The 23,541-nt window shown below is 46.8% G+C and overlaps 1 protein-coding gene across 2 annotated transcripts in view; it reads left to right on the forward strand.

Annotated features, from left to right (window-relative positions):
- Itga6 (integrin subunit alpha 6) overlaps positions 1 to 23,541 on the forward strand; it is a 74,177-nt gene that overhangs the window by 11,369 nt on the left and 39,267 nt on the right. For both annotated transcript variants that reach the window (XM_052182688.1, XM_052182689.1), the window contains exon 2: positions 22,008 to 22,132. In XM_052182688.1, the coding sequence (XP_052038648.1) occupies positions 22,008 to 22,132 (125 nt within the window). The remainder of the gene's footprint in view (positions 1 to 22,007; positions 22,133 to 23,541) is intronic.

A 23,541-nucleotide genomic window follows, 5' to 3' on the forward strand; every position in this document is an offset into this window, starting at 1 on the left:
AGGGTCCTCACTGTGGGCAGTGCCACCCGTGGCCAGGTGGTCCTAGTTTCTATAAGAAAGAAGGCTGAGCAGGCCATGGGGAGCAAGCCGGCAAGCCTTGTTTCTCCATGGTTTCTGCTTTATTTCTTGCCTCCAGGTTTCTGCCTTGAGTTCTGGCCCTGTGTTATGGACTACAACCATAAACTGAAAGAGACCCTCAAGTTATTTCTTGGCCATGGTCTTTCTCATAGCAATAAAAGGCAAACTAGGACCTTGAAAAGTGTAAGTCCACATTGCAGAGGCTGATGGACACGGGTTCAGTTCTAGCTCCTTGGCCTTCTGCTGGTTTCTCTTGACTTGTCTTCATCAGTCAGTTGTAGTCCTGGTCATATTACCTCTAGGATTGTGAATACTGGAGCTCACCACATGGGTTCTGTCCTGTCCAGTGAACAACAGTCTTGTGCTTCCCTTAAAGAATAGATGTAGTTCTTCTAGAGGAGGAGGTTTTGGGGACGAGGGTAAAGGTTATATTGCCTGTGTAGGGTTATAGCTAGAGTTGGGAGGAGTTCACAGGCAGATGGAACTATTGCAGTGTCTGCATGAAGGAAATATAGGATTCGAAAGATGGAGAAAGAGGGACAGACACATTAAACATGTTTGCAGGTCTGTATTTCACTATGCTGTGTTTGACCTACAGAGACCCACCGCTTTCATGGTGCTGAATTCTTATAAGATTCATTTGAGGTGTAGGGAGAACTTCTCCTGAATGGGGGTAGCTGTAGCCAGAGAGTCTGGCACTGTCCAGTCGGCTGAGGTGGTACCAGGGAGTACAATAGTGGGCTCATACCATGCAGTGTGGAAGTGTGTATGGCAACCATTTGTGGCCAGGCCTTGCTTCCTGAGCTACATGGCCCAGTTTGTAATCAATTTAGCCAACATTCATTGCTGCTTAGCACATTGAAAACCTCCCCTACCCCGGTTAGGGGGACTGCATTCACACTGTCCTTTTAAAATGGCTTGTGTCCTGGCTAAGTTGTCAGAGAGGTGGAAAATGTGGACAAGCCAGCATTTTGGTTTTGTCTTGCTATCATTTTATTTTCTTCCTTTTTTCAAGACAGGGTTCTGCTGTGTATTCCTGGATGTCCTAGAACTTTCTCTGTAATCAGGCTGGCCTCAAACTCAGAGATCCACCTGCCTGTGCCTCCTGAGTGCTAGGATTAAAGGCGTGATCACCACCCCTAGCCTCCTCCTGTCATTTTTAATCTCTTTATTGAAATAAATGGCATGGGCCTTTAGTAATCCAATAAGAGATAATATCTTTGAATTACATAAAAAATGAATAATCAGGATATTGGCATCCATTCTCCTGGGTGTGACACAAAACATGGAACATCCTCCTGAAGGAAGCTACATGGTAGCTTGTTGGCTTTTTTTTTTTTTTTTTTTTTTTTTTTTTTTTTTTTTTTGAGACAGGGTTTCTCTGTGTAGCCCTGGCTGTCCTGGAACTCACTCTGTAGACCAGGCTGGCCTCGAACTCAGAAATCCGCCTGCCTCTGCCTCCCAGAGTGCTGGGATTACAGGCGTGCGCCACCACCGCCTGGCGGCTTTAAGTTTTTAAACCCTGTATTGTTACAGTGCAGAATGGACTGTGGAGATTTCTAAATGTGAAACATGAAGTTTTTAATGGCATTTCCAGCACCTGACAGTCACCCTCTGCTGTTCACCCGTCCTCATCACTGGGTCATTGAGAGTTTTCATGAAATGATTTGAGACGCATAGACCAGCCTAACCTTTTTCTGAAGAGAGAAGACTAAGACCCTGTTGCGGGGAAATCTTAAGAAAGAACAGCAAGTCCCCGTGTTGTGCCCTGCTGCTCTCTGCCCCAGCAGGCTGAGCCGGCCATGTGCTGGTGGGACAATGGCTGACCTGTTTTTATCTTGTGGAGACTCTCTGACTCAGAGCTCCAAAAATCTCCACCCAGCTCTCTAAGTTCCCACTGGAGGGTCCCTACCACGCCAACCCCATGCTTCAAAACCCCCACAGCCTTTTGTGGGGTGCATATCAGACAAACCCACGCTTTCCTGCCAAACCTTTCTCTCTTGAGTCTAGTTCAACCACCAAGTGAAGAAAAGTGCACACAGACTTAGTTCAGAAACAGTGGTAGCTCAATCTCTGGGAGCAACAACTAGAATCCTAATCTTGTAAGCCATATCAAATCTAAATCCTCCGGTGGCGAATTCTGGCAGATCCACCATTGAAACCAGGAGACAAGATGTCGCAGCTACATCTTGTCCTTGCCCTATCCCCATCCAAAAAGCCCCCTACTCTCCTGCTTCCTCTCTTCCTCGGTCCAACCTAGAAGTCCCGCCTACTCACACAGTGATTGATTCCTTTATTCATTAGGGGATGGTTCACAAGGCGTTTCCTGAGACTCTTCAGGACTCCTCTTTCCAGACAGCCTTTCCTGGGAAAGCAGAATTAACATCAAAATACAACAACACCAGGGCCAGAGACCCCTTCCCCCAAAGCCAGCGAGTGGCAGGGGTAGTAATAAGCCCTAAAGTCAGATGCCTGAGGTCTCATCCACCTGACCCACTGTCCGCCTTTGGATGGAATAGCTGATCTTTAGAATTAAACCTAGGCTCAATAATCATACCTTTAGAATAATATCTTAGTTCTTACAATGTCCCCACACGGCAGCCTAGAATAGAGTGCAGGCGTGCAGGCAGCCCTTTTTTTCTTTCTTCTGCTGATTGGCAGAATTCTGAGAGACCACAGCACTTTGCTGAGTCGAGGGATTCCTCGGGCTCGCACTGGTCAGCCTCTGCTAGTGTGGAGTGTTTGCACAGAAGAGAACACAGTCCGCTTGCCCTGCCCAAATCCCTTGTGTATGAAAAGTACTCTGAAAATGTCTCCTGGGTAGGTGTGGTCACTCTTAGTTTGTGACCCTAGAAAGAGCAGGTACTTTGAGTTGATTTAATTCCTCATATACATCGATGGATCCTAGAAAGTAGGGACGGGATGACGGAACTTTGGAATGATCCTATACCCCAGTTAAAATAAAATGAACCTTATGACTAAATGTTTTTTACCTTAACTATTTCAAGTATAGTTTGGTAGTGTCAAGTATATTCACACTGTTGTATACTCCATGTGTATTTGAGTGTGCATGCACACACGCACAGTGTATGTATATGTGCAGATATGTGTGTGTGTAGAACAGAAGTTGCTGTGGGTGTCTTCTGTTCCTTTCTACCTTATGTTTTGGGTCAAGGTCTTACTGAACTTGGAGTTCACCATTTAGTTCAGACTAGTGAGCCACAAGGAGCTGTCTGTCTCCACTCCCCTATTATTTATTGCTGGCAGAAGCCACAGCATCTTGGTTTTAAGTGAGTGCTGGCTATCGGGACTCAGGTCGCCATGATTGAACAGCAAGTACTTTACCTACCGAGCCATCTCCCAGCTCCCCCACCCTGGTACTTCTTGTTCTGTGGTATTTAGAAATGATATATGACCATAAGGTATTGGCAAGCTAAACTTTAATTCAGGATAGGGTATTGAGTTACTTATAATCTGCTACTGTATCTGACATGCTGGCAGTGCAGTTACGCCTAATATGTTTATGGTAGAAGTTGTTCTGCCAAGCTGATAAAGGTGCCGGTTCAAGTCTCCAGCTGTGTCTTGCTCTTCCTGTGGAGGATGTCGTCGGTGTCCTTTGAGACACTAGAAGATTTTGTCTTGACAGGTTTTTAACTATGTTAAAGAGAAAATTGCATTGATACATCTTAGCTGGTTGGTCCTATCTTGCTACCATGCCTTCCTAGCTCTTAGGAAGCACCTAATGTCAGCTTTTGGCCCTCACGTAGATGAGGACACACACACATATTAAAATGAAACTGAGAGTGCTTTTACTTGCACACTGAGTACTTAAGCTAGGTGCAGTATGACAGGGACACACTTAGGGGTCAAAGATCGGGAGAGGTACCTATTTCTTCAGGGATTGCCAATTGTACTAGCCGCTGTCCCTCATAAGGCCATCTTTAGATTGTTTAGCAAGTGCTTTTCTTACTCCCCAGACCCACCCTACTTCCTGTAGGCTGTGTGCATTTATTATCTGGGAGGAGCTCTCTCTATTTCTTTCTTTCTTTCTTTCTTTCTTTCTTTCTTTCTTTCTTTCTTTCTTTCTTTCTTTCTTTCTTTCTTTCTTTCTTTCTCTCTCTCTCTCTCTCTCTCTCTCTCTCTCTCTCTCTCTCTCTCTCTCTTCTTTCTTTCTTTCTTTCTTTTTGTCCATTGGTTCTCATGGGCTGATTTCTCAGAAGCTGTTGGGATCTATCAGGAACATCACTGAGGGTTCCTAACGCGAGGAGCTCTGAAGACAAGCTGGGCTCGGGCGTCTCTGTGTTTCCTTAGAACTTCCACTTAGAGCTTGACACTCGCTGCTCCTCAGAAATGAAAATGTAGCTTAAGATGCATTGAGGCCCAAGGTGCAAGACCCAGGTTCCTGTTGTACACTGGGCAGGCATGTTCTAGTACTGTCCCCAGTCATGCTGTGGGGGGATCTTGTTGCCATTAGAATTATTTACCACCTGCACAAATTGTGAGTGAACTTGAGGGGTCTGCTTGAAGATGGAATCACCACCCTTGTTTTACAGATGAAGAACTGGGGACTTTGGAAGCCATCTATCTAGCTTCCGAAGGCAGACAGAGCTTTCCCACAACCCCCTTCCCGTTCAGTGTTATTCCTATTTGTGCTTCCCACACAGGCCCCTACCCCACCCTCTCTCCCGAGCAGAGTCGCACTTAGCCTCTGTGCCCCTCCTTATAAAATGTCACTGTACATTTAAGCAGATCTGTCCAAGCCCTAATACACTTCTCTCTCCTTGAGAGGTGTGGGGGTGGCCAGCGTTTCTTACTTAGGAGGTAGGCTTGGATTTGCCTTAGGATGAGAAATGCAGAAGTCCCAAGTGTGTCCTGTTGGTTCCGTGCCCTCTGATACCTTTCTGATCAGGAGTCTTCCCCTCCCCACATTGCTTTAGATTAGATCAAAGGTGAGGCCTGACTCAGGAGGTGACTCACCCTGTGCTCAGTAAAGCCAACTCCTCCTATGGGAAGTGATGACCCAGGCAGCTTGGACAGTGTCCATGGTTTTCAAAGACAACTTTAGGACCCCACAGAGAAGTACTTGCCAAGCGTCAGCTCCTGAATTGTCTGACTCTCCTGTAAGGGGCGGTGAGAGCGCCTGTTCATCTGCAGTTGAGCTGCTCCCCAGAGTGCTACTGGGGCCTCCCACTCAGAACTCAGAACTCAGAAGTGAGCGCCTCTCTTCAGCGCTGGCTTGTGCCACGCCTCAGTTCAGTACAGCATCAGGACGCCTGCCTCTTAAAGCATCAACCTTTATTTTCTCAGTATCTTTCAAACTGTGCTTTGTATGTGTGGTTCATTGTTGGGGCCAGGCTGTCAGCACACAGTGCCTGTGCAGAGTAGGGGTGTGTTGACGTGCACTTAGTGAGTGACCATGCCCATAGGATGGCCCAGAAGAAATAATCTTTGACTTTTTTTTTTTTTTTTTTGCCTATAGCTGACCCACTGGAGATGGCAAGTGTGAGCCTGTCTTATCCAATTATAAGGTTTACCTCCACAGCCTCCGCTATTTTCTTTGCAAGATTTTCAGCGACTCCTATGTCTGTTGACTGACAGTATGTTTTAAATTACATTTTTAATGTATTATAGTTGTATGGTACAAAGAGTTTGTAAACTGAAAGTCACACTCTGGTGCCTGGTGTATAGTCATCTTGCTGGTCCTAGAAGCAGCCATTGTTTTACCAGTTTCCTGTAAAGGAAAAACAAAACAAAACAAAACAAAACACCGCGGTTTGGATCTGGTTTGTCTTCTAGGGCACTTGTATTGAGAGTGTGGTCCTCTGCAGGCCGATCAGGCGTTATTTCACCTGATCATTAGGGCACCCACTAAACATTTAGATCATTTCATACAGTCTGTGTTGCTACCTAGCTAACAGCACATGCACTCTCCTGGAACTCCTTAGGTATTTCTGATTATGGTCTTGCGCTACCTGGCTGTTATGGTACAGATGACAAGGTGCAGGTTTTCTGGAAATAGTAGCTATTACAGGCATGTACCACATTATCTCAGTAATAACAGGCCCACAGACAACTAACCCAGGATAGATGAGTGAGTAGTACAAGGTGTGGAAATGTGGGAGTGCTTCCATCCTAGTAAACATTGCTCCAGACAGCTCGAGTGTCCCCCTGCACTGCTGTGTCCATTCTGCATGGGAAACCCTGACTCCCACCACTCAGCCCCTAAAGGGAAAATAAGCTGTCTATAGTAGGTAGCTTCTGTGCTGGCTAACTGGTTCCCAAACCACTCTGGTCCCTAAATAACTTTCTAAATATCCAAGTGCCGTAGAGTAGTAAATAATGTAATTGTTTAGATACTTTATTGGGTGTTTGTCACGTTTGTGTAGAGTTTAAATTTGCTCGTGTTTCTCTTCACAGTATTCTACTTCTAAACCTAGGTTTAAGAGAAAGAGGCCTAGCTGGGAATGTAGCTTAGTGGCAGAGCATGGCAGAAGAGAAAAATCCCAAAACCCTCTTTAGGTTTTGTATTTTGCTTAGTGCCTTCCTGGTCTACCGAAGCTTGAGTGTCTGGTCTCCGGTTCTGGGACTCGCTATCTAATCTTCCCGCCATTGGAGCTTCAGACTTATCGTCCCAAGGGGGCAGCATGCATATTCCCAGCAGAGGATGACAGAAATGAAGAAGAGAGCTAGCTGTAGGTGCATGCCCACCATACCACCTCTTAAGGAGGGTTCTCAGAGGCAGAGGTGGATGTCTCATTCAGCAGGACTCAGTGCGGCCTGTCCAGTGGAAAAGGGGCGTAGGGAATGTGTCCTCTGGGCAGTCTTATGCCTAGCTGAAAGCCTTTTTAAAAGCATGGAAAAAGAGGGAGCCTGTACTTGGCACAGGCCAGTGGCCCCTGGCAGAGCCGCTAGCTGTATTGCTTCTGTTATCACAGTTAGAAAATAAGCTATGTGATCCTATTAATTTCCTTCTTAAAACACTGAAAGATGTGAATTTCCTAAGCTTCTAAAAGGTAGTAAAGTGAGTATGGCCCTCAGCCTGGTGTGAGCGTGTTAGATAGAACTTATCTCTTCCTGGTTTTCATTAAAAACACTTTACTGAAAAATGATGAAACTTGGTTATTTTTTCCTTTGCAAATGAAATATGAGCTGTTTGCTAACATCTAGGAAAACTTGATTAACTGATTATATTGCTCCTGTGTATTGGCATATGTACAAATTTCCTGGTCCCTGTCTTGAAAAACAAAAAGAAAAAGAAATTTCCTGGTCATTACATACTTGAATATAAAATATTAAAAATGATAAGTAGTTATAAAGTAAATATTCCCGTAGTAGACATTTGCTAGGCTGCCACCGTGCGTCAAGAGTGAAGGTCACAGTGTGTACAGCTCTCAAGGCGGTTCCTTGAAAGGAAAATTCAAAGACTGGACTCGTGTAAAGTACAAATGTGATTTGAGGACCGAAAAGTCAGGCATCTGATCGCTCACAAGTCTAGGACATGATTAAATTCCACATTTGACAAGCTCTGGCAGCCGCTTTGTGAATCTGGAATCCCAGGGTTGCTTGGAGACTGTCCTTACAGCTGGGAACTTTCCTATCTTCCCTTTTCTGATTCCAGAAGTCAAGTTTTCATTGCAGTCCTTGGATGGTGCCTTGCTGTTGTTGCTTTGTCAGCCAGGAACATGTTCCAGTGAATCATTTTATTATAAACTAATAAAATCATTTTTAAATGAACTAGTTTTAGATTTATACTTTGAAGCTTGTGTCGATTTGAAATGGAATTCTTGACCACTTTAAATATGGCCAGTGTTTATTCTGACTATCTTATATGTTGGTAATCCTTACCCTAGAGGTGACAAAAACCCTGATTGTCAGGAGATAAGAAGCAAGTGTTGGTGGTCGAATCAAAAACAGACATAGAGGTAGAAACAGAATTCTGTCCCAGGCCCTCTTCTATTCAGTCTGACAACTCGCACAGACATTTAATTGTGAGTCAGTGGCTGCGATCTGGCTTTCACTCCCACCCTGGTATGAGGTAGAGGTTTCTGAAATGTTGGGTATTACAGTTAATAGAAACAGGTTTGGCCTTGGATGACCCTTTCGCCTGACCTCCATTTCTGTTAGTCAGAGACACACCTGTAGGAAACTGCTCAGGTCAGGTAAGAACTAGAACCCGCAGGCTCAGCTGGTTCATGTGTTCTGTGGTCACTGGCACCCAGGTCTAGTTCCAGCATGCTTTTTTCAGAGAGACAGGGAAAAGGCTCTTAATTTTTGAAAAGGCCACAACCAAAATATGGGTCCTGTGATCTAGTTAAAGGCAACAAGTAATTTCTTGGAGCTCCTGGTGAGTATAAAGCACTTAGTAGGCCTTAATTATAATCGCCTCTTGTAGATAAATATTCTTTTAAACAGTTAATTGGGGTGTTTGAGTGACGCTGTTAAACCAAGCCAAAAGTAGACTAGGGATTTAGTGGTTCAGCACAAGATCCGAGAGCTAGGGAGTGCTGGGCTCAGCTCCGTGGTGGTGGTGTTGTGTTGTGACCATGGTGGTGTTGTGTTGTGACCATGTTCCTGTTGTTAGTGTTGTAATAGTTTATTGCCCTTCCTTGGTGATGGGCTTGTTCTTGGTGGGAGGTTTCTGGTGTTTTGAGTGGAGGTTGTAGCTTATCAGCTTCTGTGTAAACACGCAAACCTGCTGGAGGTAAGCAGATTTGCTGTTACACCAGAGCTCATACTTGTCCAACTGGATCAGCCAGTTAACGAAGTAAAAAGGGCTTCCTTTTTCTTTTCTTTTTTTCTTTTTTAATTGCTGTTTTTGGCCCTAGAGGTTATTGAAAACTGGGCCCAGATTCCTGCCCTCAAGGAGGTGATAGTGAGTCAAGTTGGGGTGAGAGAGGCACAGGCCCAGATCATGTTGAAAAGGTGGGGTGCGGAAGGCGGACTCTCAGGTAAGGCCAGGAGCTGCAGCCTGGGCATGGTCAGAGGAAGCAGCTTTTCAGTGTGCGTATTGGGGGTGCTGGGTATCAGGAAACAAGCTGAGGTTCACTGCTAGGGTGTGCCTAGGAACTGAAGACAGCGGGGTGCCTACGGTGGATAGTGGGGTGTGGCTCCAACATGGAGGGAGGGATGGCTCCCAGTGGCAGCAGGAAGAGCCTTGGGCTTGGAGACCTACCCTTGTCAGGAATGTCTGAGTCCTGGGTTCTTAATCTGTAAGACATGGCTATCCTCCAGCTGCTTAGAGATCCTCGGGTAAGAATATTTGCAATTGCCGAATGCTCTACAGATATGGATAGTTTGGGCATTATTTGGGCTTTCTGCCAGCCATATCCAGAAAAACATAGAGATGCGTGAGCAGCAGGAGTTCACCCTGGATGCCAAGGAGGTGCTCAGGCCTCCCTGGGCGCTGTATTTAGGGACCAGAGTTCCTGCATCACGTGACTGATAGTTTTCGAGTAGATGAAAGATGGATGACATCATCTCAGTACTGGCAGGATTTATTCAGCAGGAAGAGGTGGGGGAGGGGTAGGGAGTGACTGACCAGAGCCCTGTAGGATCCTCTGAGGAGGGGTTACTGGAGTTATCTTGAGATATCCAGAGGGGGACAGGAGGACACAGTGTAAGCAGTGCTCACCTCAGGCCCTTGGATCTGGAAGGTCAGAAGAAGGGGCTACTTGCTTACAGCCTCCCCTCTGCCCCTCACCTTGTAGAACCTTAGGAGGGCTGTGAAGAGATCGGTGAGATTACATGACAGGACAGAGGAAGAGCAGGGCTTCTCCCGGGACACTGAGCTGAGTGTAGGGCAAACTGACTAGTTCACATCGTTCCGCTGAAGTCCAGGTATGACCTGATGGTGGCTCGGATCTTTGTCATAGCAAAGCAACCACTGAGAAGGGGCCAGACACTGCGTCACATGCAGACCGTACTGATGGAGGGGAAGTGAGTCAAAGCTGACCCCTGGCTTTTGTCCTCAGGCCTAGGTAGATAGTATGCACGGAGACCTGGAGAGGCAGAGCTCTGTTTTGGACATATTGAGGGATGCCTAATGGGGTGATAGGTTTCTGGGTGTCTGAGTATGGGTGTTTGAGAGGACAGTCTGGGCAGCAAAGCAATGTAGAGGTGGCTAGGATCATAGGTGAATGGATGTTTCTAGCCACAAGAAGAACCTTAGGAAAGACTGCTCAATAGAAGAGGGGCTGTCGACGGCATCCAGGGTAAGGAGGCCAATCTGGGAAATTAACATGCACATCAGCTCTGATGTCTTCCCACCACCCAGTCTAGATCTTAAATTGAGTTGGATTATGAGGTCAGGTTGAACTCACAGGGAAGTAAAGAACTGACCTGAAGCTCTCCCCTCTTCTTATATGGGGCATGGGAGGAATGATCAAAGTGGGCGTGGTATTCACGACAGCTAGTGGGACTTTGCATTAGAGAAGGGGACAGATAATGAACCCAGTGCCCTCGGTATGTTTCGCTGTTACTATTTGAAACAAGCAGCAGTGCAGCCACGCCCTGACAGTGCTTGCTCCCAGTGCCACCTTCAGTGGGGTTCACCACCGGCCGGCCACTGGGGCCATGTTTTGTTTCAGGGCTGAGGGGGGATTGCTGCTACTCTAAGCTGCAGCGAAAGCCCAATATGCTAATGTTTCCTTTTTTTTAATGGATTATTTTTAAATTTGATTTTATACATAAACTACATTAAACAGCCTTTCTGAAAGCAAAAGGCAGCATATTTAGATACAGAAAAATTGTCATAGTTAAAGCCAAAAACTATAGAGTAGGCCTTGCTACTTTTATGAACCATTGCCTGGAGCAGCTCTGCCCACTTCTGAGACAGTGAAGTCCCCCACTCACACCACAGTATTTAAACACACTCACATAACTAGTTATATAATCTAGACAAAGGCGGTCTTTACTGAGTTTTGAGGTGGGATTCCCCATCCTTGAGAGAAGAGAAGCATTTCTGTAAAGGTTTCTCAGAGTTTTAATATCTGTGAATTACTAAAACTGGACTTTGTTTTAATTGTGTAACTTACTTGGTTTAGTTTGCTATTCATTGAGTGTCCTTTGCGTCCCAGACACAAGGCTGTGGTGGGGAAACAGGCGTGAATGGCACGCATGGCTTCTGGATCCACGGAGGACTTATGCAGAGGGAAGAGAAGGACAGCAGGCAGAGTTGTCTCTGGTATCGCCATGAAGGAAAGGCAAATGAGAAATAAGAGACCGGTGCTATGCAGAGAACTGGAGACTGGGGGAACATTCGGGAGAGAGGAGCAGGGCAGAGGTCGGGGGCTACTAGAAAGCTGTTGGCTGTGGGAGTGTGAAGCAAGGCCTCTATGGTTGGAGTAGAACGAAGGAAAGACTCAACCTGAAACATGCCCTTTAGAAGTACTCAGCCCAGAATGTTTTGTTTTATTTTTAAATCAGAGTGAATCCGAGAAAGGGGCTACTTTGGACTTCCTGCTGAGGCCGGTAGAATGCTCTCTACAGTGTCTGTATCCTGACTCTCCAAGTCCGTGAAGGTGCTCTGTTAAATGCTTTCAGGTTGGCTGCCTTCAACTAGGAAAATGACACACATGGGCTCGGGGATTGCAGGGATGGATCTTCATGTTGGGCAGACCCGGGCAAACGAGATTTGGAATTGTGCTGCTGTTGCTCCAGATGGAGGGACAGACCGGAAGGCAAGGAGGGTGGGCAGCTTAGAAAATAGTGGTGGCACACGCCTTTAATCCCAGCACTTGGGAAGCAGAGGCAGGCGGATTTCTGAGTTCGAGGCCAGCCTGGTCTACAGAGTGAGTGCCAGGGCTATACAGAGAAACCCTGTCTTCAAAAAAAAAAAAAATTATTTTTGATGGAGAGAAGAGGACTTATGGGACATATGGGGGCGGGGGAACTGGGAAAGGGGAAGGCTTTTAGAATGTAAACAAAGAATATAGAAAATAAATTTAAAAAATACAAAAAAAAAAAAAAAAGAAAAAAGAAAGAAAATAGAAAGGACAAGACAGGCGTGCTTCAAGCCTCCTAGGCCCTGGCAACTCGTTTCAGCCCTATAGAAAACAAGCACACCTAGGCAGCTCAGTGCTTCCTCGAATATACATGGTAGTCTGAGGCTTGCCAAGGGCTGCAAGGGGGTTAGGTCAGGGCCGTGTGCCACACACATATAACAGTGCTCACCACACCAGTCACACCAGAGTTGATGTTTGCCTGGCGGAAACCTCAAGTCTTGCCAATATGCATGCATTTAGTTCCCTTGGAGTTGTTTCAAAATGATTTCTTAGGACTGATAAAACAGGAAACACTAAATGGGATAATATTTGCTGGGGCGCAGCCCTGTGCTGACGGATATGCTCCTGTGAGTGCAGAGTCCTCAGGTGTAATTTCAGACCACCAAATGAACAGTCACCAAAATGGGAGAAATGGTGATTTTGTAGCTCCTTTAAAAATGAGAAATGTGAGCCAGGCGGTGGTGGCACACGCCTGTAATCCTAGCACTCTGGGAGGCAGAGGCAGGCGGATTTCTGAGTTCGAGGCCAGCCTGGTCTACAGAGTGAGTTCCAGGACAGCCAGGGCTACACAGAGAAAACCCTGTCTCGAAAAAACCAAATCCAAAAAACCACAAAAAAAAAAAAAAAAAAAAAAAAAAAAAAAAAAAAGAGAGAGAGAAATGTGGAATCTAGATTTTTAAAAATATGTGAATATGTACATGTATATAAATGAAATCTGTGCTGCTTACATGTATGTATGTTTGTGTGTATATATGTATATACACATACACAGACATATACATAAGGAAGCAGAAAGGGAACTATTTAGGGAGGAAAGGGACCCAGGAATAGGGATGGGGAAAGTGTGGAGAGATATATGACAAGGTAAAAAGATGTGTGTGTGTGTGTGTGTGTGTGTGTGTGACAATGTTAGCATGAAACCAGTTATTAAAGTTAATAATTTAAAAGTAACGTGAGCTGCGAGTTCAACAGCTGGCACAGGGGTGCGTGGCTTGGCGGGCAAGCCTTAGTGGCTCCTTCTCCCTGGGTAAGAAAGGCATGGGGGGGGGGGCAGGCAGCAGAATAAATTCATTTTAGAGCAGTGAATAAAGGCCAGATTCCCTCTGATTTGATTAGGCTAATGCATACGCTGACAGTGCGTAGGGGCTGGTGCAGAGGTAGGGTCATTCCTGTTAGCCACTGCTCCTTTTATTACTGGACTCCCGAAGAGGCCCAGCTGAGAGGAAGTGGGGTTACTTGTAAGGTTGGTGGAGCTTTGTTTGGTGTCCAAATTACCCATGAGGAAGCTGGCCCTAGGACTCCTGGGCAAAGCTAGCTCTCCAGGTCCTGTGAACCCACGGCCAAATGCCATCACACAGTGTGACTCAGGCGTGGTGCTCACAATGGAATAGATGTTGCATGGGCACATTCCAGCCAGCTTTATGTCTGAGGCCAGGCTGACCATCACTAGTCTTCAAACCAGGACTTTTTTAAGGGGGGAGGGGAAGGGAGTGTGGGTATTGAACTTCCAGGCAACAGGTGTGAGCAAGGCCTGTTCCGTGAAACCTAGGCGTGCAGCCAGCCATGGTAAGGCCTAGGAGCAGAACTCTTTCATGGGATAGTTTGGGAGACCAAAATGAACTCAGTACAATGTGCCCTATGTGGAAAGGCATAGTGCTGCTCCCCACAACCCTTTCTAACATGCGGGTCCACAGTTGGAGGGATCATAGAAACGTCTTGGAAAGATGCTTGTCTTTTGCCCCCTGAATAGCTGCAGCCTGGTTAACGGAAGAGAACAGTCTGCTCTATAACCGCCGTCCCCCAAACCAGAAATGATAATATAAGAAAGGACTGGGAAAGCCGGGCAGTGGTGGCCCACGCCTATAAGCACTTGGGAGGCAGAGGCAGGTGGATTTCTGAGTTCGAGGCCAGTTCAAGGCCAGCCTGGTCTCCAGAGGGAGTTCCAAGACAGCCAGGGCTATACACAGAAACCCTGCCTCGAAAAAACCAAATCCAAACAAAACAAAACAAAAACAAACAAACAAACAAAGGACTGGGAATGAGGAGATGCCATGGATGCCAAGTGTCATTATCCTTCCCACTTCAACCCAAAGTTTAGCTACTAGTGGGTAACAGAAAAGGCCCCTACCATTTTGCTAGGAGTGGGTGCAGGAGGAGAAGATTCATGCACACATTCTACAAAGAGCCATCTCTTTCAGTTTCCTTGTTGCCACAGGTATTGGTGACTGATGGCCAGCTAGGCTGCTCTTCTTATAATGGCTTTGCGGGTCCTAGAGGAAGTGTGACCAATATCAGCAAAGCTTCACTGCACATCACAGACGCCTCCAGCTCCTCGACACCGTGGAGCTGGGCCTCCTGGATGCTACTGGGCACACAGCTTGAGTGTTGTTTTCTTGTTGTCCCCAGGACCATGATTGTGCATCAGGCTCTGACCCGTGAGTCTTCATGCACCCTGTGGATAGTACCTCAAAGTACTACCACACTTAATGTTGATATATCAGTCTGGCTGGATGAACCTCTAGGTTCTTTCTTTGATGATCTTAAACTTCATGAGAATCCAGGGTAATAGCCATGATGCAATGAGAGCCTGTGTAAGTATGAGCATCAGCCAATGACTGATACCAATTAAATAAGTGATGGCCAAAAAAGGGTTCTTAGAGGACTAAGAAGGGCCAAAGAACAAAACCTACATGTTCCCATGGTGCACATGATGAGAGCTTAGCACATAACAGCAGTGGGTGGAGGAAAGCAATGCAAAAGGTAAAGAGAGGTCTCTGGAAACACAAAGGGAGCTTTAGGAGAGCTCGCAGGCGGAACACACAATTTTGAGGACATACCAAATGCACAAAATATAGTTGTGTAAAAAGCACACTTAGAAGAGAATGAGCTTCCAGGGGCTTACAAACATGGCTGCAGACGTCTAAGATGTCAGGAGAAGCACTGGAAATTAAGTTGGGCGCTGTCCAAAGAAGAGACGAGCATTTGAGGAAAAGGTCAATTACCCCAAATATCCAACACCTAAGAAGCAGGGATTCCAGAAACAGAATGGGAGAGTAGACTGCCTGAAATGGGCTGTGTGTGACAGGAGGCATGTCCTGGGAGTGAATGTGCTCTTCATAGTGTGAGTGAGGCTTTATAGAACTTATGTACTGATAAAGGCTTTTATACGGATTAAGGCATTCCAGGATGCCTGGGATAAAGTGGGGAGCAGAAGAGCCACCCTCAAAGGAACGCCGGTCTATGTGTCAGCACATTAATGTGCTCTCTGTGTGAGAACATTAAGGTCTCAGGAGATGAGCTGTATGCCTTGACCCCACCTGAGGAGAGAGCAAATAAAGACAGTTTGTATACTCAGGCTTGGCTAATCCATCACATACTGTTGAGACAGTAAGAACTGAGAGGGAAGTATGACCCCCAGGTCAGAGCATATCACCCTAGTGTTGTACCTGTGAAGAGGACTCTAGCATATCCTGTAGAGCAGGCCTAGGTGACTGACAGGTGAACAGGAGTCTGAGCAAAGGCAAGGTCTGGACCTCATACAAAGCATGATTGGGAGTTTAAGAGTCAAGATAAAGCTAAATGAACCGGAAAAAAAAAGAAAGGCAGGAGAAACACCAAGGAAACAAAGGTCACAGTCTGAACATGAATCACACCACAAGATAGAATGGGAGGGAAGCAAGTTTGTTTGACTTCAACATTAGAGACAGCTTTGAGGAAACTGACATCTGATTCTTTTCAATCCATTTATTGTTTAGAGATTTTTCTCTAAACTTACTTTCCTCAGGGTTCTTAAACACTTCAACCTCCCTTGTAACCTGCCGACCAGAGATGGGGGAGAAAAGAAGGTTAATAGGAAAAGGGGGTTGTGGACCTGTTCAGCAGTAGTTCTTTGGGGTGGGCAATTCCACTCGTCAGGATACCAGCAGTCCAGTCCAATAGCGAACACCAAACATGAATCAGTAGAGGAGGCTCGATCCAGCAGAAACCGCAAGGCTCCTTTGAATCGGCTTAAGTCAGCAGAAGCGGCCAGAAGCAGCTGGAATACCACAAGAAGTTCTTTGGTGCATTTCTTTCTACAAAGTGTAGAACATTGAAGAAGCAAGACCTAAGCGATGTGCTGCAATCACAATGCAAGAGCGTCCTCTCACTGTTTATGGGGTTCCATTTATACTCTTTTCAAATATCACACACCCTCTCCAGCATCCACTCAAGCAAAGTGTCACATGCCCTCTCATGTGTCTGCTTTAGCAAAACATCCTCTTCACAAGGCAGCTTCTAGAAAAATACTACACTTCAATTTTTAGTTCACACTGAATAATTCTTATATACCTGGGTCTGTGAAAAAGGAGATGAGAGAATTGTGGTTGCCAAAAGGTGACTTAGCGCTAATTGTATATGAAAGACAGCACATAGTAGGACTTGGGGAAATAGAGGAATGTCTAGGAAGAAGGGTCAGAGTGCTTGTAACTTCATCTCACTCAGTGGAGGAACTGAGGTTTTTATCAAATGTTGGAAAGAAAATAGAAGTCCAAGAATTTAAAATGGAGCATAGGCAATAGAACCAAAACCAGCAAGTCTTCCCATTGGTTAATCAAGAAATAAATATCACAATATATACTTAAGGAAAAGTTAAATCTAGAATAAAAGTAAGAGTTGCCCAATTTCTGTAGCCTGGGATGAGTGTAGAATCTGTTACTTCTGCCTTAAGTTCTTTATTTTTTTATTTCTTACCATTGCTATTATTATTTTTACTAAAAAAATTAGACATTGAGTTTGAAGATGGCTTCAAATGTCAGAGCGACACAGTTCTCTGGGTGATCCATGTCCTGGACTTTCAGATCTTCATTCAAATGAACTGAGAAGACTGTGTTTTAAATTAAGCAATAATAGTGCCCTTGTTCTAATGAAGCAATAGTCCACGTTTCCCGAGACAGAGTTGAGTAGCTAGAGGCACACTCTTTAATCCTTAAGGAAATGAATTATTGCCAAAGACAATGAAGCAAAGCTGCTATTGTCTTTAAGTTGAAAGAGAACCCCAGCGTTGAGGACATTTGAGTGAAATAGTGAAATAGACAGAAGCAGACCAGCTGCCGGGGGAAGAGGAGCAAATATGAGTGGCCGAGTGGCTCACTCTGGATTTTAGGATAGCTTGTTCTAACCTCGGGAGTGAGTTCAGAGCCTTTGGCCTGTAACCAGGGTCTCCTTTGAAGACCTCAGTTTGTGTCTTACTCTGAGTGTCTGCCATACCTTGTGACATTGCCTTTCACTGTGACGAAGTTTATTTCTTACTGCTAAAGATGATGCTGTGGCTTTGCAGGTTTTTTTTTTTTTTAAGATTATTTTTGTTTATCTGCATGTACAGTGTGTACCGTGTGTGCGTAGTATCTGTGGAGGTGGGAAGAGGGCTTGGATCCCCTAGAACTGAAGCTATGGATGGTTGTGAGCCACCATCGAGGGTCCCGGGGACCAAACACGGGGTCCTCAGGAAGAGCAGCTCTGTTAGCTACTGAGCCATTTCTTCAGCCTCGTGTGTCTTGTCTTTAAATATTTTCCAATATGTTGAAATCTTCAGGGAGTTATCCCTGCACAACTTTGCAACTCGGTGGAAGGTGACCATGGTGGCTCAACTCTAATCCAGCCCTGGGAGCCTGAGGGAAGAAGGGTGGCTAATTAGAGGAAATTCCTGCCTCAAAACTCCTGCCCGCCCCCAAAACATGAGAAAAATAGTAAAACTCAGGAGAAGTAGCTGTCTAGTGGCTCTGAGGCAAGCAGCTTGAAAAGTGGCTTTTCCTAGTGCCAGACTCCAGACACTGGCCCCGTCTTTGTAGTCTCTCCTTCTGACATGATATGGGAACAGGTCCTTGGATGCTGCTCTGTTAATTTCCACTGCTTCCACCGGACCATCCGAGGCTTAACTCACTTCCCCACTCCCACCCCAGCCTCTGTCAGAGTGCAGAGCTGTAGTTCAGGCTTCTACTAAAGAGCATGGTGGTACACACCTTTAATCCCAGGCAAAGGGAAGGGAATCTCTGAGTTCAAGGACAGCCTGGCACTACTCAGGGAAACCCTGTCTCAGAGAGACGGGGAGGAGAGAGACAGAGGAGACAGAGAGACAGAGACAGACAGTCAGAGTCTTGCGCATAGCAGCAGCAGAGACAGCGGCGTGATACCTGCAGTCCTAGTCCTTGGAGCTGACTTGGTGCACACAGAGCAGTAATGCACACAGAGCACCTGGCTCCCTCATTAAACCCGCCTGGGCAGCTGGGCGCCCGCCCAGCCCTTCCTGTGAGGAACCAGGAGGAAGCTTCGGATGTATGCAAAAGCCAGCTTTTGGCACTAGTTTTGAGGGGTTGGTTGGAATGGGCTATTCTTCCAGAAACTACAGGCACCTGGCAGCTCAAGAAGCAACATGTGCCTAGCATTTGACCTATACCGTGACCTACAATGACTTAGAAGTGACGGTTGTCCCCAGCGTCCTTGTTTGCATACTGGTCTAGTTTTGCTCGTTTATTTGTTCTTCACAGATATAGCCTGAGCTAATAGACTGTGACCTTACACATTTAAGGCCGATTCCAAGTGGGATGAAGAGCCTTTTGCTAGTCTCTGAACCAGGGTGACTGTGAGAATGGTGCCCCTGACGGCTGCTGAGTTGGGGCGGTTTTACTCATCTGTTTCTGGGACCTACCTTGTTCTGGATTAGCATGGTGTAGTTGAAGTGCAGAGCAGTACAGCAGGCACCCTCTGCTGGCGGGCGGCTCCCTTTTGTAGCCACCCACAACAGCAGCCGCCCAGGGATCTGCTGGTGCAGATCTCCCAGGATGTATCCGAAATGGGGACAGAATGCTTCAGAGCCTGTGTGGGCAGAGCCCGGGGAGGCACCCTTTCAAGCGACATTATCCTCCATAGATGTGTGTCGCTTATTTTGAGGTTTCTCTTCAGAGTTGTTGTCTTTATGCCTGACAGCCCTGCTCCTTCCTTTCTGTAGTCCACTTCCGTCTCTGTCCAATGCATGCCTGCCTCTAGGGATGGAGGAGAGAAGGGTTGGATCAGGCCCTCAGCTCTGAAGACCTGTATGGAGTAACTTCCATAGTCTATTGTTTGAACTGTGTGTGTGTGTGTGGTTGTGGTGTGCAGGTACCCGTGGAAGCCAGGAAAGGGCTTTGGATACCCTGGAGCTGGAGTTACAGGCATTAGACTTGGACTCTGAACTCTGTTCCTCTGGGGAAGAACAGGCAGTGCGCTAACCAGTGAGTCATCCCTCCCACCTCTGCACAGCTTTTCATGTTATGGGAAACCTTGAAGTCCCTATCCCATGCAGGGACTCAGAAAGAAAGGCTCAAGAGATGGCCGCATCCGAGGCTCTGTGGGCCTCCTCTCCTACCTCTCCCAGAGAGGCGGTCTTTTCACCAGGCTGTCCATCTCCAACCCCACTTACCACATTACCAGACTCCACTCTCCTATGTCTGGCGATCTCAGTACTTCTCAACCTGTGGGCTGTGACCCCTTCAGGGGTCAAACAACCCCTTTCACTGGGTTCAAATATCAGATGTTTGCATGATGGTTTGTAACAGTAGCAGAATTACAGTTACAAAGTAGCAACAAAGATAATGTTATGGTTGGGGGGTCACCTCGTGTTGAATACACGAGGAACCGTATTCAAGGGTCAAGGCATTAGGAAGGTTGAGAGCTACTGTTCTAGCTCTTCCCCTGGAAGCAAAGCCAGGCTTGCCTGTTCTGTGCTGCCTCACCTGCTACTGCTCTGCTGTCACTTCTTGGTGACCCTCTCCACAAAGCCCCTGCCCACTTGATACCTCTCCCCCCAAGCCCTTTTATGAGCTAGCTCCTTAGGCTCAGGTGCAGCCACACTGAAGTTTTAGGATGTGGAAGCTACCTGGGAGGATGTCCCTTTTGCATCCCCGGGGCAGTGCTTGTTGAAGGAGTGAGCAGCTGAGGAGGAGCATGGTAAACAGGAAGCAGCCCGCCACACTCAGCCTCCTTGGGTGTGTGCAAGAGGAAGTGGTTAGAGAGGAGGAAAGGCTGTCTAGGCTGTCTGCGCTGCCCTTTGAGCCTCTTGGCAGTTGGTTACCTTTACCCACTGGCTGCAGTTGGGCCTGGGCTCTTTTTCCCTTGGCCTGCTGGGAGTCGGTCTGAAATCTGTCAATATGCCAGTCGTTTTTATTTCAGTGTGCCATTGCTATAGGTTGGCCCTTGTGCTACAGGTTTTAGGGGTTGAGTTTTGTTTCTTGGGGAGCATTCATCATGCAGGGACAGAGACACTGTTTCTAGGTGATCTTTGTCCAGCCCAGCACCTAGCTGTGAGGTCCAAAGGCTTCGTAATTAACCTCTGTCAAGGCTTCCATTTCCCATCCAGTCAGGGGGTGCAGGCTCCGTAGCGTCGTCCATTTACCCACAGTTCAGCTCCTTCCGTGTTTCTCCGGCTTCTCCGGCAGAGTCCATCCCACTCTGCAAGCATCTAAACCCACTCACTGCACGTTCCAGGCCATCTCGGGGATTGTGAGCTCCTGCGGACAGTGTAACTTGGATACCTGGTGGGCCTCTGCAGACCACCCCCCCACACACACACACACAAGCTGGCTTCCCCATACCCAATATTGACTGAGAAGTTTGGGTACCCAGGGGCAATTGCTCCCCTAAGTCCCCACTTCAGTTCTGTTGTCTTGGTGTGTGGGCTCATCATTTCCAGTGTAGACTTGGAACTTGCCATCTGCCTCAGGTAAGGCTTATCTATCTAGGAGGAAGGGCAGCCACTGTCCCCATGGAAGCCACCATTGTGCTCCTGTTTCTCCCGGGCAGATGTGATCCCTTCCCCCTTGTTGCACCTGCAGCAGCATAGCTGTTGGTGTAGTTACTTTATTACTGGACCCATCCCAGCAAGGAAGAGGTGGTGGGGAGGCTGGAGAGCGCTGACTTTTTGTTCCTTCCGCACCCGACCGACCGTGCAGGCTTCTCGCAGCCCAGGGCACGCTGCTCTCCCTTCCGAGGGTTTATTGTTTGTTCCCAGCTGTTTTTCCATTTCCAGCCGCATACCTCAAAGCTCTGCCCTCCACTTCTCTGTGTGGTCCGGCGTGTGTTCTTTCTCTTTGTCTCTTGTATTGTTTGTCTCCTAGTCAAGTCGATCGCAGAGGTTGTAAAACACGCGGCAAGTCAGCCCCTCTGCTGGTGAGATGACAGAACTCTGCGGATCCTGAGTTAGGCTTAGGAGCCGCTCCTCAGGGAAAGTCTGGGGTGGAGAGGAGAGGAATGTCGCCCCCCCCACACCCCCCACCCCCGGAGCTGCCACTTCATCTCATGTCCTCTGTGGGAGGCTGGCTGATATGGAGGAGCTCGTATCACATACCAGTGAGACAGAACATCACGTGTTGCACTTTAAATACATGGAGATTCTCCTTGTCAATTATATCCTCAATAGCGCTGAAGAAAAAGAAAAAGAGAGATGAATTGTGTCATAGGCAAGAGTTGGATTCTAAATCTGTAGATACACTGTTGCAAAGCTAGGTGTGGTCAGAGTGTCCCCTGAAGGACACCTCAGGGGTTCCAATTGGAAACGGACGTGTAACTACTAAATAGGACATGATGGCTGCTTCCTACCCAGAGTTGGGAGAGGGACTCACTCTGTCGAGTCTCATGTTCTATGCTTGTTCTATGACGAGTGTCTTCAGATACCAGAATTGCACCCAGCTACCTGCCCATTCTGGGAGGGACAGGTTTGCTCTCCCTGTTTGACACCGGGGTCACTCCGCCTCAGCCGCAAGGCCTGTAAGCCTCTACCTTTGTTCTGTTCCACTCCTTAGCAGCTGCGGGATTCAGGTGGGCTGCGCGCCAGAGAGTGATGCCCATAGCTCTGGCTATAGACTTTTAAAGTATGTAACATTCAAGTCTCTTACGTTCTTTCTGTTTTGTCCCCAGGTTGCTTGTGGGGGCGCCTCGGGCAGAAGCCCTCCCACTGCAGAGGGCGAACAGAACTGGGGGCCTATACAGCTGTGACATCACCGCCCGGGGACCTTGCACACGGATTGAATTTGATAATGACGGTGTGTTTTGCCCTCACTGTTCATTTGGCCATCCTGTCTGTGCCTTGTTTCACTTGCCACCAGATAGGACAGGAGACACAAGCATTTATTCCTGCAGAGAAGGCCACTTTTAATTTTGTCAGTCTTGACTGTTTTATTTGTCCTGAAAATACTTGCTGCCTCGGTTTAATCCCAGTTAAACTAGAATAGTGTGTTTATGTTGCCACCTAGTGGTCTGTTCAGACTGTTGCAAAATTGAATTCATAGCTGTGAAGAAACATTAAACCGTCAAAAAAAAAAGTCACTTATTGTTAAAATATTTGGGGGGAAGCCAGGTGGTGACCTGGCTCACACCTTTAATCCCAGCACCCAGGAGGCAGAGGCAGGCAGATCTCTGTAAGTTTGAGGCCAGCCTGGTTTACAGAGGAGTTCCAGGGTAGCCAGAGCTCTGTTACACACAGAAATTCTCTCTCAAAAAACAAAAACAAACAAAAAATTGGAGGCAAGACTACATTGTTTACTTTTCTTTATTATTTAATTCGTGTGCTTGCTATTTGTTTGTCTGTTTCTGTGATACTAGGGCTCTACCCCAGGGTCTTGTGCATCCTGTTCCAAGTGCCTTACCCACAATTTGCATCTCTGGCCCCAAAAAACTTTTCTATGAGAATCCTTTAAAATGAGAACGGAGCAGCATGAGTAAAGTCTTCCCTATAGACTGTGACACATGAATCCCCTATAGACTGTGACACATGAATCCCCTGTAGACTGTGACACGTGAATCCCCTATAGTCTGTGACACATGAATCCCTTATAGACTGTGACATGAATTCCTTATAGACTGTAACACATGAATTGATGAGGTAGGGTACAGCAAAAATAATTTTCAAAAATCTTCAGGAGGCACATTGATGACTTAATTGACTACATGTATGTCTGTTTTGAGGGTGTTGGATTCCCTGGAACAGGTATTAAAGACTGTTGTTAGCTGCCACGTGGGTGCTGGGAATTGAGCCCAGGTCCTCTGAAAGAGCAACCAGTGCTTTTTAACAGCTCCAGCCTCCAAAAAGGTCTTTTAAATGCCCGACTCTTGCCCAGCTAAAGCGGCCACCTCCAAAGGGCAGGCTTATCTCCCTTTTTAATATCCCGCTGTCTGGAGCCTCTGGGTGGCTGGAAGTTGCCACAATGGAATTCATATGCAGCAGCAGCTAATTTACCTGGTTTCCGGTAGGCCGGGCAGAGCCGTTAGTGTTCCAAGAAGCTTGAAGGAAACCAAATTTGATTATTGGCCTGAGTAGACAAGCAGGCTCGGGATCACATTGTCCGTCTGTATCCTTTAGGAATAATGTGTTCTTACTTACTGATTAGGAAATGTTCCATGATAATCGCAGAAAACTGATAAATATACAGATATATGTAAAAAAAAAAAAAAA

The sequence above is a fragment of the Apodemus sylvaticus genome, chromosome 5 (assembly GCF_947179515.1).
Source record: "Apodemus sylvaticus chromosome 5, mApoSyl1.1, whole genome shotgun sequence".
NCBI classification, from domain to species: Eukaryota; Metazoa; Chordata; class Mammalia; order Rodentia; family Muridae; genus Apodemus; species Apodemus sylvaticus.